Consider the following 17,102-nt stretch of genomic DNA (forward strand, 5'->3'; position numbering starts at 1 on the left):
GCTCACAGTCTCTCTTGGCTAACTCATGTTTCATTCTTTGGCAATTTGCCCTAATGAAGTCCCAGAGGAGCCTTCAGACCTCTGTTCTTTTTCCATATTTAATCATGTTATTTTAATCTGGAAGATGAGGAAGCGCCGGCGTGTGCGCGTGTGCCACACAGGTCATTACAACTGCTAGGTAGCCATGAGGGGGAATCGGGGTGTGGTGAGGGGTCACTTGGGTGTTTCACTCATTAAACATCCACACCAGCGATGTAATTAAGCGTTCGCATCTCATAGACTCGAATTATTTACTGTGTGTGTGTGTAAAACAGTAATAAAGCATCATTAATTTTGTTGGAGACGCTACACATTTGACACCTTGTGCTTTGGTGTATTTTTAGACCCTCGATTGATGCCCCAATTTTGAGTTTGAACTTGCGCTGTTAACATCAGAAAAGCAGAAAACAAAAGCGCATGTTTAATCGGCTTGTGATGTTGAGATAAAAAGAATAACTATCTAATGTTGCCTGCTCCCTTGGTCTACAATAAACGCAATCCCCTTAAGCAGAACACGTAAAACGGTGTCTTATGAAGGAGCTCACTTGTGTTTTTTTTTCGTAGTTAACTGCATGCGTGCATGGGTCCACCGCCATGCTCTACCCTATGCACTGGCAGCACATCTTCATCCCTGTACTTCCTCCTCACCTGCTGGATTACTGCTGGTAAGAACTGCTTTCATCCCCACATGCACATACTGTACTTGAGGGTGCGAATTATACATTAAAGGTGGGGGGGGGGGGGTATATTGTTATAATGTTGGTCTGTTATGCTTAGTAGTATGCCTCAGTGAACCAAATTTACATGTTTAATTGATTTAGATCTAATCTTTTAACCAAACTTATGTTTTTAGTTTTTTGAGAGATATTGAGAGGTTCTTTATGATATTTGTAATATTAAATTAATAAATTAAATTAATAAATGATGACAGGTTTGCTTTCCTGCACCTATTAATGGATGGCCATTAAAAATGCACATATTTTTTATTTTACTGTTTAATTTCTATGTGCGTGCCAGTTTATAATAAAATACAAACTTTGCGTCTAGATATACAGACACCCACAAACACCATTTTTAAAGAAACATGTTTTGTGAACACTTACGCTGTCTGTTGGGGCTCTATATTTGCTGGTTTCAAACCGATGAATTCATATTTGTGTTGCAAACATGTATTCACAATGGTATGAACCATTACAGGGGTGGTCAAATATATGAAGCCATCTATTATTTTAATTATTAATATTATTTAAGATACAGATAAGACCAAACTATTTCTTAACTATTAAAGCGCCGATCCCTCATATACCTTGTTTTGATGTCCTTTACGGGTGATCAAGGGGGGTTAGACCCCCGCTAGACCCCCCTGTAATTCGCACCCTGCTGTACTTACCTGTACAATAAATATCACATTTGTATAAGCTTAAGCTTTGCTGCTTTCTGATATTTTATGCTTTAGGCACAATTTTTGAAAATTAATCCATGGAAGTTTTAAAAAATCAAGTGATTTAATTGGAAAGTGACATCACTACGTTTTGTGTCGATCCTTATCTTTTAAGGACCATATTTAATAAAGAGCATGCAATAAAGATAGTTTTGTAATCAACTAAAGGTGCATTGCCACAACACAGTTTTTAACTCAATATGGCCAATTTTTGTATATGTTTTGGCTATAACAATAGTTTTAAGGGCATGAAAACTCAAATATTAGTTTGCAAGGGCAAGTATTTGAAAACAATATAATTATCGACTCTTTTTCAACAAAAAAAAAGTGGAATTTTTGTGTAATGCTATTTTCACATCAAACACAAAATGAAGAATTTGCATGAATAAATTGCATACAAAGACAATGCAAACGCATGAATAGAGGCAAATTATTGCTGCACAGCATGAATGACGTGTAAAGGCAGGTTTATACTTCTGTGTCGAGTGATCAGCGAGTGATCCACGCTGCCTGCCTTGCACATAGCCATGTATTTATACTTCTGTATGCTGTTTGTGCTGTTCTGCAATAACACTTTCGTAATGCTAGCTGGCAGTAGGTTTTCATGTTCCTCTGTGTCAAGTTTCTTTGCGGGTGTTTTTATTTTTATTTTAATGCTACCTGAATGTACAAGTAGCTAAAACTCACTCATTTAGAGGCTGGAATCGGCGGACGTGCAACAACTTTAATCATAAGGTAAACACAAAACAAAAGTTTCCATATGGATCTTCTTTACAGGACTTGACAGTGGTAAACACTTGTTCTATAAGGCTTGCACTCTCAGCACCGCCCACACTTGTCACAGCTACCCAGCCGACTTATCACAGAGCTTTCTCTATGGGTCGTTGTGACGAATAGTTACGTTTTTTGAAAGGTGCGTGTCAGCGTCGTTGTCATCCACAGGGAGGGCTATGCGACATTGCGAAGGCTGCACCGGAGCATATGTGTGCGCTTGATGCAGAAGTATAAATCAGCCTTAATGCGTAATCAGTTTGCCATGCACATGCAGAATTTGCCTCAATCGCTTCTAGGGTTGTCATGATACTGGAATTCAGTACCAATCAATACTGAAGTTTTTAAAAACGTCAATTTCCTGCTAACATTTGAGCGCTACTGAGCGCTGATTTGCCATTGTGTTCAAGTGCTCAACAGAAATGACTGTGTCTGGTCGTCAATAGTTTATCAAACTTACCGCTGTTTACTGAGTGTAACCACAGAAACAGGGACACTGAAACGTTTCAAATCCCGTCGGTTAGCTAATTTGTCTCTAAGCTGAAATACGAGCGATCAGCTGATGAATCCCGGCTTTAAAATCCTCCAGTGTCCCTGTATCTGTACCTGAAATGATGAGCTTCATGACAAAATACAATCCTTTCTGTTGAGCACGTGAACACAACGGCAAATCACTGCTGTTTAAGGACGCGATTAGTATCGCTCAAAAGTCAGCAGTATATGGAAAAAATAAATAAGTTTAAAATATCTGTATCGATTGGTATTGGATTCCAGTATCGTGCAACCCTAATCGCTTCTTCTCTGCAAGTAAAAAAATTTGTGTCAGTGGAAAAACATCCTTTGAGGAAACTAGAGCAAGTGATTTGGTACTTAGGCTCTGGTGTGAACCCAGCCTAAAGGTTGGCATCGTTGATACTTGAGTGAGGTATGCCATCTGAAAATATGCATGCATACTTGATAAAACCACAATGGCGGACTACAGAACGGTATGTGCGCAATTTCATAATGACATTGCCACCTACTGGCCTGGCATGCATAATACAGTATTTTTTGTCAATTTTGCAGAGATTAACAGAGATCATTTTGATATCGTTGGCATCTGCACTCAAAGTAAAGTAAACCTTAGTGTATTTTTCTCAATGTACTCACAGTCTTCAAATTAGCTTGGTCAATAAATCAGTCCTTAAAGGAATTAACTCACCATTTACTGTCCCTCATGTGGTTTTAAACCTTTATGAGTGTCGTTCTGCTGTAAAACAAAAAAGAAGGTATTTTGAACAACACTGGTTGATGGTATCCATTGACTTCCGTAATAACTATGGAAGTCAATAGGTACAAGCAACCGGCGTTTTTCAAAGCAACTTATTTTATGTATGTTCAACTGAAAAAGAAACTCAAATAGGTTTTGTACTAGTGAAAGGTAAGTAAAGGACAGCGATCTCAACTATCCCTTTAAGCAACAAAACCTTCTGAAATACCCCTCATCCTTATGAACATCTTTCACCCTGTCTGAAATCTCAAAAGGTTTCTAAAGGATATGATTTATTAGCACTAATGCCACCACGCCAAGTCCAGCATGCAATGCTCCTTTTTTATTTCGTTTTTTTAACCCATTAGAAACATACGGCCTGAGAGGCAGACTGATTTCCGTATGCCGACTGTGGGCTAAAAGCGTGACCACATTCTTAACTCACAACCCTGCTCTATAGCTACCAGAACACCCTATACCCTTAAATTGACGGACTTGTGCTGTCATGCTTGACACTAGAGCTCTTCAGAAAATATTTGTGGTCGAATAATACAACGCTGATAAAAATCCAGCTTTAAGAGTACCACCGTTTTCCTCTCCAGCACAGACATCCTTGGGGATTTATCATATCTCAGCAATCTAATTATACCACCACCACACACAAAAAAGGAGCATTATCATATTATAAGGCTGTGCATCGCTCATAATGAACTCTATTAGAAATGATGGGAATTAGGCTGTCATAACAAAGTTACACTCACGGACAACAATGACGTGACAGGGCTCACCCCGTGCGTGTCTGCGTGCCTGCATGTCAGTTAAATCCATGGCCTTAACAGACGCAGCGAGGGAGACTGTAGCTTATTAGCCACATAACCTGATTGAGCGAGCACTGTAGCGGCTACCCAAACCTATCTAATTACACGGCCCTGCCTCGTCCGAGACTCAAAAGTGACGCTCGCCAATTACACTAATCACCTTCACCAACGAAAAGCAGTCGTTCCGGGAAACGGACACGGACGATATTAAAGTTCAGCTCCTGATGCATTTAGGGAGATCCTCGTTTGTTGCTATTCGCTTCAAAATTGTTGTGTTCTGGTTATTTCTTTGTTTACATCATAAGCTGTGCATTTCTGTTTTTACAATGCTATGGATCTGGATAATGACTAACGTGTGTCTTCTTTTCTCTCTCTCTCTTTCCAGTGCACCCATGCCATATTTGGTCGGAGTTCATCTCAGCCTTTTAGAGGTATGTCACTTAAATCTGCTGTCAAACAACTTTAAAGGGTTTGACGTGAAGTTTGATCAGACGCTGCTTTTCAATATTGCATAAAGCATCATTCTTTATTTATGTATGTTTTTTTTTATGTACATCGGGTCATTTAAAACCCTGAGATGCTAATATCACCTATCTACCTTGATGCATCATTGGTGAGCCAACATAGGGAAACCTAGAAAAACTGACACATTGTTTTATTTTTTTTATTTTTTTTATTTTTGCTTTTCATCTCCCGGGCGCCCATGAGGAATGAAAGAGCTGGAGAAGCGGCGCAGAAACAAAGAGACAGTGCGTTCGGTTATTGAGAAATGGCATGTTGGTTGGAGGTAGACCTATAGCTTTGCGCGCAGATCTGATAGCGCTGACAGTCGCGCCGGTGCTGGTGTTTATCACACGTTCGCCCGCTGACAGTCCCGACCCCCCCCCTCGCTTCCCTCCCCAATCCGGCTGCACGTAATTAGACCAAATCAGCACACGGGCCGCCGTAGCAGCGACTGTCAAAAATGACAAACCAGAAATTTTTTACACACTTGGCTGTTTCCCCCACCTGCACTGGAGGAATAATTATTGGATTTGTCGCCACTACTGTGACTACCATTGTGTGGAAGCACAAACCTGATACATTCAGCGTGCCTGAGTGCTTTTGCATTTGATTAGCTGTGGTGTATCTTGGAATTAAAGTGTGTGTAGCACTAAAACAAATAAAACAAATCATTGAATTAAAAGATATAGTTACTCCATGTATGTTTTCACTTGTTATGCAGAAATCAGGACTCAATAACTTGTATGTTTAATAATTAATATCTTTGATTTACGCATTTGCTGAATAAATCTTTGCCTGATTGAGTTTTTATGTGGAGGTTTTGAAAAATGCGAGAGGAATTTAATAATAAAAACGTTTCTCATGTGTTTTAGCTTTATGTTATTGTTAACTTCGTCTCAGTTGGAGGTTATTTAAATGCGGAAATAGGAATAAGCAGCCCGCAGTGTAACAAAGTGTGTTGCATTTCCAGAGAGTAAAGAGCAGATCCCTGGAGGATGTGGTCATTCTGAACGTGGACACAAACACCCTGGAAAGCCCCACAGATGACCTGCACAACCTGCCTAGTGATGTGGTGAGTGTCCATAAATGACGCAGACACATACACACCTAGAAATCCAAAGGAGGATTGACCCTGGACTTCTACTGTTCTGATAATTATAATCTATAAAGTAGGATTTTAAAGGCACTGTGTATATGATATAATATAATGTATAAAATAATGTATAATATAAGATAAGATAAGATAAGATAAGATAAGAATTTACCTAGTAATGAGAACTTGCTTTAGATTTCTATTGTTTATATATAAATGGAATAACTACAGACTAAATACTACAGTAGTTTAGAAATGAAATAGTGTGTATTTGTCAATTCAAATCTGCTCTGAAAGTGTCTGAAAGGGGAATGTAAAATTTTGTGAGATGTAATATCAAACAAACAAATAATATAAGCAACATATTGTGTTTTTATTTTTAAGAACACTATTTAAGGACATACATTTTTACCAAAAAATTGAAAAAAATATTGTTATTTTATGTATTAGTTTAATTTTTCCCAAAGGAGAGGTCACCCATAATTCCATATTTTTTGTCCTTTTTGAGAACTCAAATTAGAGCGGATACACCACAGTCATCTATTGTTTATAATTAACCCAAATTTTTCTACAAATTTTACACACCAATTCTAAAGCTTACTAACTTACTTTGTTTTATGAAAAGCAATATGTATTTCACTAAAGGAATTAAGACATCCCTTCATCTCTAAATGTCTGTGAATGTGTATATTATAAAATATAATGTGATGTAATATAATATAATATAATATAATATAATATAATATAATATAATATAATATAGTATAATGTAACATAATATAATGTGATGTAATATAATATAATGTTATATAATTTCATGAAATGTATTGTAATGCAATGTAATATGATGTAATATAATGGAATATAATTTAATATAATGGAATATAATTGAATATAATTTAATTTGATGTAGTGTAGTGTAATGTAATATAATGCAATGTAATAATGTAATATACTGTAATGTGAAATAATTTAATAAAATGTAATGTTATATACCGTAATGTAATATAATATAATATAATGTATTGTAATGTAATGTGATATAATGTAAGATAAAATAATTGTATTAGTATTATAATGTAATTTAATGTGGTATGTGATAAAATATAATTTAATGTAATTCTATGTAATGTAATGTTATATTATATTACAATATAATATAATATATTATAATATAATATATTGTTATAATGTAATATAATAAAATGTAATGTAATAATGTAATATATAATATAATATAATAAAATATAATATAATATAATGTAACGTCATAAAGTTATTCAATGTAATGTAATTTAATGTAATAATATAATATAATATAATATAATATAATATAATATAATATAATATAATATAATATAATATAATATAATATAATATAATATAAAATAATATAATATAATAAAAATACAGATATTTAATCATTATTGTTATGAAAGTTTCTCCTAATTTCACAGTTTTGAAGAGTACACACACACACACACACACACACACATTTCCATTTCTGTTCTGTTTTCTTTTCTTTCTTTTTTTTTGCTTGATCAAATGTATCGGACAAGCATGCACACGCACACACACACACACACACACACACACACACACACACACACACACACACACACACACACACACACATGCACACACCAACAGAAATGTGATTGCCGTTTTCCCTCATTTTCTCCATCTCTTTCGCCTTCCTTCACATTTGAACAAACAGTCTTTCTCTGGTCCGAAGAACACAGCGCACCTCTGTCCTCTCATCATTAACAGAAGAATCCCCCTAAAAAAACATCTCTGCAAACTTGCCCTGTGACGTTAAACACCCGTCGCAGTTCGCCGGCCATTTCCAACTCCAGCCTTCATCTCTCTCTCTCTCTCTTTCTCTTTTTTTCATCTTTTTTTTCTCTTCCTTTTTGCCTGCCCAGTGGCACATCGTGCTAGAAGTCCTGCATTTTCTGAAGGCGCACAGAAGAAGGGGGCCAATTATTAGATCCTGCTTTTCTGCCACCTGCCAGCGCCTTCTCTCTTTAATTAATGTTTAGGTGGTGCGGTCAGTGCAACAGGAAGTGCATCCAGCACCGGGGTCACAAACGCATCTGTCATCTGTCCTTTTGAACATAAAGAAACATGTATTTTTTTCCATCCCGCCGGGGGGTGTGTTTTAACACTCATATATGACTCGGTGGATCCCGCTGCTGTCTGTCCAAGCAGAAAAAGCCAGCCTGTTCTGTTATGCCATCTCAGCACTGGCATCCCATTTGTAAATTAAATTGCAAACCGAAAGCAAAGAAGAAGAAAAAAAAAAGAAAGGAGTCGGGTCTTTTGGAACTGACGGAGGGGAAAGAAAAAACCTCTTTGTCTTCATAGCGTGATAAATTAAGTGGCAGCTCCATGTTTGCTTTGATCCTCTCTTGCAATTTTTCATTGACTAATGATAGAGCGGATTCTGCATATCATGTTAAATTACCCCACCTGAATGTAAATGTCACCTACAATAATATATTTATCACCACAGAAAAATTCATTTCTCTCTCCCTCTGGTTTGCATACCTTTGGGGATATTAAAATTCATAACTCAGGGAATCGCTTTAAATTGAGCAAAAGCTTTTCTTTTTTTTTCCCTCTCCACGCTTTTCCTCTTAAATTGTCTGTCACATGCCTCGAATGTATTTAATCGAATCAATTAATGCATTCAAATGCACTCTAGCTTCCAGTTAAATAAATAAATACAAATAAATCAACGCATTTTAGATCTATTAAGCAAGATTTAATAGAACTGACCCTCTTTTTTCCCTTTAAGTGTTTCATTGATTGAAGCCGAACAGTTTGAGATGCATGTAATTAAGTGCTTGACGTTTTTTTTTTTTTTTTTCTTCACCATGTGGACTTTATTATTAAGCTCGTCTGACCACTAGTCCTGCTTTCAGACGGGTCAGGGGTGACAGTTGTGCTGAATTACCTGCGCTTTTTTCAGACGGGGGACCCTATGCTGTGCTCTCCGCTGTCTGTCACTTAATGGCAGTTTTTCCCAATTTCACACATAATATTTTAGATTTATTGACTATTAGAAATGCTACCACGCCAGTAGCGATTGCACTGCAAACAATCCTAGGGATTTTACAAATGGAGATAATAATTGGCGCAGCTCAGAGAGGATGTGGCGATCGTTCGGGAGGGATTTCAAACATGCTCTTTTATTGGAAACATCAGATGGGACGAGGTTGAAAGATTGTCGGTTTTAATCACTGTTGTTGTTTTTTTTTAATGTCACACGAGGGTTTGAGATTCATTGAGATGGTTATTATGTACAATGTGTGAAGTTACAAATGTCATCAGACTCTGAGAGTAACATTTTTTTTGCTAACTTTGTTTAGTTGATTTAGTTAGTCACAGTCACTCTCTTTCTTTCTTTTTTTCTTTCGTTTTTATCCTTTTGTTTTGGTTTGGTTTTTATTTTTGCTTCATTTTGTTTTTTATTTTTATTTTATTTTTTTGTTTTGATTTTAAGTTTTTTAAATATATTTTTGTTTTGTTTGTTTTAAATGTATTTGTTTGTTTTTATTTTTTTGTTTCATTTTATTTTGTTTTTATTTTTTGTATTGTTTGTTTTTTATTTTTTGTTTTGTTTTGTTTATTTTTTTATTTTTGTTTGTTTTAAATTTTGGTTATGTTTGTTTTTATTTTTGTTTCATTTCATTTTGTTTTTATTTTTTGTTTTGTTTGTTTTTATTTTTTGTTATGTTTGTTTTTATTTTTGTTTCATTTAATTTTGTTGTTTTTGTTTTGTTTGTTTTTTATTTTTTGTTTTGTTTTGTTAATTTTCTTTTTGTTTTTTTTTGTTTGTTTAAAATTTTTGTTTTGTTTATTTTGTTTGTTTTTAGTTTTAGTTTTGTTTGTTTTATTTTTTGCCTTGTTTTTTTTCTGTTTTGTTATTACTTTTTTATGTTTGGTTTTTGTTTTGTTTTAATTTTTTTATTTTTGTTTTCTTTGTTTTGTCTGTTTTTTTCTAGCATTGATTTAGTTAGTCCACAGTCACTGCTTTTTTAAAACAAAAACTTTGTAAAACAAGGGTTTAAATACAGCCTGAATGCACATTTTGATGTGCATTTTTGATGTGTCAAAGATGTGTAATCTTTGAAGATTAATCATCTTTTTGAAAGTGTCTCACTAGGGTTTGAAATAATTTAAAACCCATTCTTAATGTGTGATAAAGTTGTCATCACACTCTGAAGTGAGTATAATGTGACTTTGTGAAACCAGATGCATAAAATATGTATATATTGAATTTTTAAGAAAGTGTAAGGCATTGTTGCAGTTTTTTTTAATGTGTCGATTGAGAGTTCGACAAATGTCGCTCTCTGAACAAGTGACTTTGATTAATGAAACATGAAAGGATATATTTTATGCTGCTAATAATTCTGATTTCAACTGTATATGACAAGAAAACAACAATTTGCAACATCAAGCAGCATAATGAGCTGTTTTAAACGTCTTGAACAATTGAAGTGAATGAGACCGGAAGTCTTGAGCCAAAAAGATTACAATGGCTGTGCCCACTCCTACTCCAAGAATAAGGTAAATAAAACAACTATGAAAAAGCTAACAATGCCTAAACTGAATGCATTATAATATGAGTATTTCATCCTGCATATTAAAATACTTCTCGTTATGCTAACTTTTTTACAGAAAGTCCACAAATTGTGTTTTGGAAAAAAAAAATTCCTTATTAACTTCAATCATAACATTGCAAATGTCAGTCTGAATTGAGTATAAATTACTTTCTGATCCCTCATTTTAAAAGTGTCTTTTTATACTAACTTTATTTTGCATCATTTAAGAAACTCCACGTATTGTCTATTTTAATCACTACATTTTTAGAAGGTATCAGATGAGAGTCTGTTTTTTTAATTTTGTACAAGTTAAAAAAAAGTTTCAAATGTCATTTCTTAACGTGACTTTCTGATCCAACCTAATATAAAAAATCTTTTCATGCTAACTTTATTTCGCTTTGTATTGGAAAGCCCACGGATTGTCAGGTTTAATCACTTCACTTTTTGAAAGTGTCACACAACAGTTCAAAACACATTTAAGTGCTTATTTGTATGTGTAAAACTCAACACAAGAGTATCACTTGCCTGTTTGATCCAACATATTTAAAAAAAAAAATCCCTTTTTATACTAACGTGATTCATCTTCGTTTGATAAAGTCCACGGATTGTCGGTTTTAATCATTACCGTTTTTGAAAGTGTCACACAAGGGTTCGAAGTACATTAAAACACTTATTTTATTGAACAACGTGTGGAAAAGTTACCATTGTGTTAAGGAGTGAGTAGAACTTGACTTTTTGATGCTACATATTTAAAAAAAAAAATGCTTTTGTTTTTAGAAAGCGTTTGTTCCTCAAGTTTTTATCACGCCATCAAGCGCTGAATATTTAGAAGATTTTAATGATTGGTGGCTGAGTTCGCTAAAGCAACAGAAAAGAAATTATGTTAAAAGCAGAGTTTGCTCTCTCACAAATAAACGCGTTTCCTCCTCTTTAAACATCGTGAAACTGTTGCTTATTTATTTAATTTTTTTTTTATTCAATTATAATTGGATTTGGTAGCAGGAGATGGGCTGTTTACTTGTGCAGTCATTAAAACCATCCAAAAATAGCAAATTATAACTCCATTGTGCTAGCAAAAGAGCTCCGCTGTGTTATTTGGAAGCGTTTTCTTCTCTGTTCGCAGGTCCTGAATCAATCCTGAGACTCTTTTTGATAAAATATTCCTTTTGACTTTATTACTTTTGTTCGAGCTCCGCCAGCTCCATTGTTTACTTTTCCAGTGTCGTTCCCTTTCCCCGTCTCTTCCGCGCAACTTATATTTGTGCTTCCTGCGTTTGATCGCTTACGTTCTCAATCAACAGCGAAAATGCAAGTTTGCACACCCACCTCGTGTATATTAAGCTACCAAATGAAGGTTAACAAATTAATCAGAGAGAAGCACAATATCCGCGCGCCTCCTCTGAGATGCTGTTTAATTGGGATTCGAGAGAAAACAAAAACAAGCAGAACATCAGCTGACACACCAAACAATTACTGTTTGGGGAAAGGGGGAACGTGGCGTGTTTCGGAGCTCGCTCTGTTTGCACAATGACTGGATCAAATCCATTCTGGAGCCTCTTGTGTTGGGTTTTTTTTTATGTGGGACAGGGCCTCATTTCTGGATTGAATGAGTTGTTGGTCTGCTGATAAACAATAACTGTACATGTGTCATAGTCATTGTTGAAGTTGCATGTTTTGTTTAAATTTTTACTTGTTTGTGTTTTTGTTTTGATCAATTTACCAAATCTATTTGGTAATTGTAGAGGTCATAAGTGTAAGGTCATTATCAAGTATTGTGAATGGGACAGCAGCACGCTGAAAAAAAGGTAGAGGGTCAAACAATTTTGACCACTTTATATATTTTTGTAGTTGAAATTCTCTTTTCGGAATTAGATATTTTGTTTTTGTTTTATTTTTTGTTTTGTTTTTTTTTTCTGTGTATTTTGTTTGGTTTTCATTTTTTTTGTTTTTATTAGTTTTTTTATTTATTTTTTATTTTGTTTTGGTTAGTTTTTTGTTTCATTTTGTTTTTTTGTTTTGGTTAGTTTCTTGTTTCATTTCGTTTTTTAATTTTTTTGTTTCATTTTTTGTTTCATTTAGTATTTTTTTTGTTTTGTTTCTTTTTTGTTTCATTTAGTTTTTTGTTGTTGTTTTATGTTTTTGTTGTTTTATTTTGTTTTTTTATTTTTTGTTTGGTTTTGGGCGAAGCAGTGGCGCAGTAGGTAGTGCTGTCGTCTCACAACAAGAAGGTCGCTGGTTCGAACCTCGGCTCAGTTGGTGTTTCTGTGTTGAGTTTGCATTTTCTGCCTGCGTTCACGTGGGTTTCCTCCGGGTGCTCCGGTTTCCCCCGCAGTCCAAAGACATGTGGTACAGGTGAATTGGGTAGGCTAAATTGTCCATAGTGTATGAGTGTGTGTGAACGTATGTGTGGATGTTTCCCAGAGATGGGTTGCAGCTGCAAGGGCATCCGCTGCGTAAAAACCTTGCTGGATAAGTTGGCGGTTCATTCCTTTGTGGCGACCCCGGATTAATAAAGGGACTAAGCAGACAAGAAAATGAATGAATGAATGTTTGGTTTTGTTTAGTTTTTTTTGTTTAATATTTTTTGTTATTTCGTTTCATTTTTTATTTTTTGTATTTTTCATTGTTGTATTTTTTTTGTTTTGTTTTGTCTCATTTTTGTTTTGTTTCGTTTTGTTAAATTTTTTTGTTTTGTTTTGTCTCGTTTTGGTTTTGTTTCGTTTAGTTAAATTTTTTTTGTTTTGTTTTTTTATTTTTTGTTTGTTTTGCTTTGTTTAATTTTTAAATGTTTTAATTTGTTGTTAGTTTGTTTTTATTTATTTATTTGTTACTTTTATTTTTTATGTAGTTTTTTCGTTTAGTTAAATTTTTTGTTTTGTTTCTTTATTTGTTTAATTTCATTTTTAATTTTGTGTTTTTGTTGTTTTGTTTTATATTGTATTTAGTTTTTTTTCGTTTTTGTTTTGTTTAGTGTTTTGTTTTGTTTAATTTTTTTGTTTTGTTCAGTTTTATTTCATTTAGTTTATTTATTTTTGTTTTGCTTTTAGTTTTTGTTTCCTTTTTTCTTTATTGCTTTATTTATTTAAGAAAAAAAAAATTAAATTAAATTTTTTTTTATCTATTTATATCTATTATAGAGGTCATAAGGGAGTGGTAAATGAGCCAGCAGTATGCTGAAAGAAAACTCTTTTTGAGTTGTGTTTTGCATAAATTGTATCTTACTTCATATGTTTGTCTTTTTGATGGTTATGTATAAAATCTAACAAGAAGAATGAGTAACAATTGAGATAGTGTTAAATGCATCCAAAAGCCTGCTACCATGCTTTCGTAGCCAAAACAATAGGCCAGAACAGCCTGAATGTTTTATTTATTTATTTATTTATTTATTTATTTTTTTTTTTTTTTTTTTGGTCTTTTAGAGGAGCAAATTGTCAAACTTTTATAAGAGTTCAGAAGTAAAACACCATCTGAGGTTCACTTGAATTTGAAAGAAAACTTATTTGCTTTTTTTAATTCAGTAGCTGTTTATGACAACCTGTTTAGTCAAATCACACATTAAATAACTTAGTGTCTGGACTCGCTGTATCTCAGGCGCTAATATTTTAATGATTTATGAAAGATGACTAACTCTCTGACCATCTTAGATTAGACATGGATGTAAACATGACATCTTTTTCAGCAGTATTACAGCACATTGTGACTGCATATTGGTATAATTTGTGGTCCACTTATAGACCTCAAACACACAAAATCATACTCAATCAGAACAAGCGACTTAGTTTATAAAATGCCTTATTGTGAAGCAAAAAAAAAAAAAAATTAAAGAACAATTATTAAAGAAAAAAAAATCTCAGAAAGGGCTTAAAGCTTTTCACATCTAAACTCTTGAAAAATTGCGATATACTTTTTTGAGAGGCTTTAATTAACTCATTTTTAGCAAACTTGCGATATATGTTTTTACATAGCCAATATCTAATAACTCTCATATTCTGCGTGCTTATGTTAGCATATGAAGTGGCAGTGATTGATGGAGTAATTTGCATTGTGAATGCTAACTAGTGAGCACTTTTTGAGTGGTCATTTGTATTGCTGTTTCATTTTCCTTTTGGTTCATATTTAGATATTTTCAAATTTAAAAATTAGTTATATTTTAGGTGTATTATTATATAGTTTAAAATATCTTTTATTGAAGAAAAAATCTAATCAAAATGGACTTTATAAACTTGTTTATTTATTTACTTCATTTTTATTTTATTCATTCATAGATTGATGCATTTTAATGTGTATGATGCAAGTAAATATCTGCATTATTTATTTTTAAATGTTTTAAAATTTTAATTTAATTTAATTTAATTTTTTTTATTTTGTTTTACATAAACCTGCTTTTTTCCAGGAATCTTTTGTTTGCTTTCATGTATTTTAAATATTTATATCTGCATTTTTATTAATTTATCTTAACAATATTTTATACACTAAGACTAAAACATTGACTTGAATTTTGCGCTGAATCTTCTTACAGCTTAGATGCATGTTTTTGATAAAACATTGCATTAATTTTCTAATGTAAATAAATTTCATTAAAGGTAAATACAGTGACCTGTGTTGTGTCTGTGTTTTGGTTGCAATGCTCTTTGTCTTTGTGTTTTTCTAAGAGGATGTGAATTCAGGCTGCGTGTACATTTACTTTTCTGCCTAGTGCACATCAAAAGAAAGCAGAAGATTTTCATATCTATTTCTTTTTTCTTTGTAGTCCTCTAATTGCCTCCCAACGGCTTTCCATCCCTGGACAGAATCCTTAACAAAATGTATTTTTCCCTCTGTCTTTAAAAAAAAGTCTTTCAGTCAGACTCCAAAAGGGTCACAATGTAAACTGATTTCTTTACACATTTGACTTAGCTGGTCATTTCATGATTTTATTGACATTAAAACAACACTGTAAAATTATTTTTAGGTCATTTATTTTTATTACTCTTTGAAAATAATATACAGCTATGGAAAAAAATTAAGAGCTTTTGAAAATGCCCTGAATTTATAGTGTTTTTTTTTTTTTAATACTTGCCACTTATAACATTTTTTTAAATGTAAAATACAAATGTTGTAATTTAGAGCCTTTTTTGCTTAAAATAACAAAAAGGTGCAATGATTTCAAATATGTTTGTTCATTTTTAGAAAACACAATACCAATATTTTAACTTCAGACGAGTTGATGATTAAACAAAACAATTAATATTTTGTTCAATAACCCTAATATTTTATCAAATCAACTGAAAATATTATAGTTTTTTTGACCAATTGTCATTTTCTGAAAATAAAAAATGCAATAAAGTTGATGTTTTTTGTTTGTTTGGAGTAAGTGTCTTTAGATTTTAGAGAATAATACAAACATTAACACTTTACTCAAAAACACACCAACTAAGCCCAGTAAACTAACTTTTTTACACATTTGACTTAGTCATTTTATGGTTTTATTGACATTTAAGCTACACTGCGAAATAATTTTTAGGTGATACATTTTTTATTACTTTTTGATAATAACATACAGATTTGGAAAAAATGCCCAGTTTCTCTGGATTTATGGTTTATACTGGTTTTTGTGAAAAACTTTTAGTTTGACTTTTTTTCTTTTTTTCCATTATAAAATAAAAATGTTGTCATTTAGAGGCTTTTTTTGCGTAAAAAAGAAAAGAAGTTAAATGTTTTCAAATATGTTTATTTATATTCATTTTTAGAAAACACAATGTCAATGTTTTAATTTCATAAGAAAAAAAATACAATCAATATTTCATTTAATAACCATATTATTCTATAAAAATAACTAAAATTATTAGTTTTTCTGACCAATTTTCAATTTCTGAAAATAAAAATAAAAATTAAGTTGATGTTTTTTTTCTGTTTGTTTGGACTAAATGTTGGAGAATAATAACACTTTACCTTAAAAACACACCAAATAAGCCCTGATTTATTTACATTTGACTTAGTTGGTCATTTTGGTTTTATTTACATTTAAGCAATACTGTAAAATATATCTTTGAAACCATTTATTTCTATTACTCTTTGCAAATAATGTACAGCTATGGAAAAAATTAAAAGCTTTTGAAAATCTCAGTTTGTCTGGATTTATGATTTATAATGTTTTATTTATAGTTTAGTTTTGTTCTGGCAACTAATAACATTTCTTTTAAATATAAAATACAAATGTCATTTAAAGCCTTTTTTGCGTAAAATAACAAAGAAATGAAATGTTTTCAGACACCAGTATATTAATTAAAAAGTTAACAATGAAAAATAATCAATATTTCATTCAGTAACCCTAATATTCCATCAAAACAACTGATATTATATTTTTTGACTAATTGTCATTTTCTAAAAAAATAAAAATTAAAAATAGTTTCTTTTTTCTTTTTTTTTTTATAAATGTTATTAGACTTTTAGAGAATAAAATAGACAATAACACTAAATAAATCTCAAATTTATACTTTATATGAAAACAAATACAAATTGCAATGTCTGTCTGTCTGTCTGTCTGTCTGTCTGTCTGTCTGTCCGTCTGTCCGTCTGTCCGTCCGTCTGTCTATAA

At 32.6% G+C, this 17,102-nt stretch overlaps 1 protein-coding gene across 4 annotated transcripts in view; it reads left to right on the forward strand.

Moving 5' to 3' along the window:
• Window positions 1-17,102, forward strand: part of dennd1b (DENN/MADD domain containing 1B) — a 196,126-nt gene that overhangs the window by 117,381 nt on the left and 61,643 nt on the right. For all 4 annotated transcript variants that reach the window (XM_073937880.1, XM_009296375.5, XM_073937881.1 and 1 more), the window contains 3 exons: window positions 604-704; window positions 4,704-4,749; window positions 5,793-5,894. In XM_073937880.1, coding sequence (XP_073793981.1) covers window positions 604-704; window positions 4,704-4,749; window positions 5,793-5,894 — 249 coding nt within the window. The remainder of the gene's footprint in view (window positions 1-603; window positions 705-4,703; window positions 4,750-5,792; window positions 5,895-17,102) is intronic.

The sequence above is a fragment of the Danio rerio genome, chromosome 22, assembly GCF_049306965.1.
Source record: "Danio rerio strain Tuebingen ecotype United States chromosome 22, GRCz12tu, whole genome shotgun sequence".
In the NCBI taxonomy this organism is placed as follows: Eukaryota; Metazoa; Chordata; class Actinopteri; order Cypriniformes; family Danionidae; genus Danio; species Danio rerio.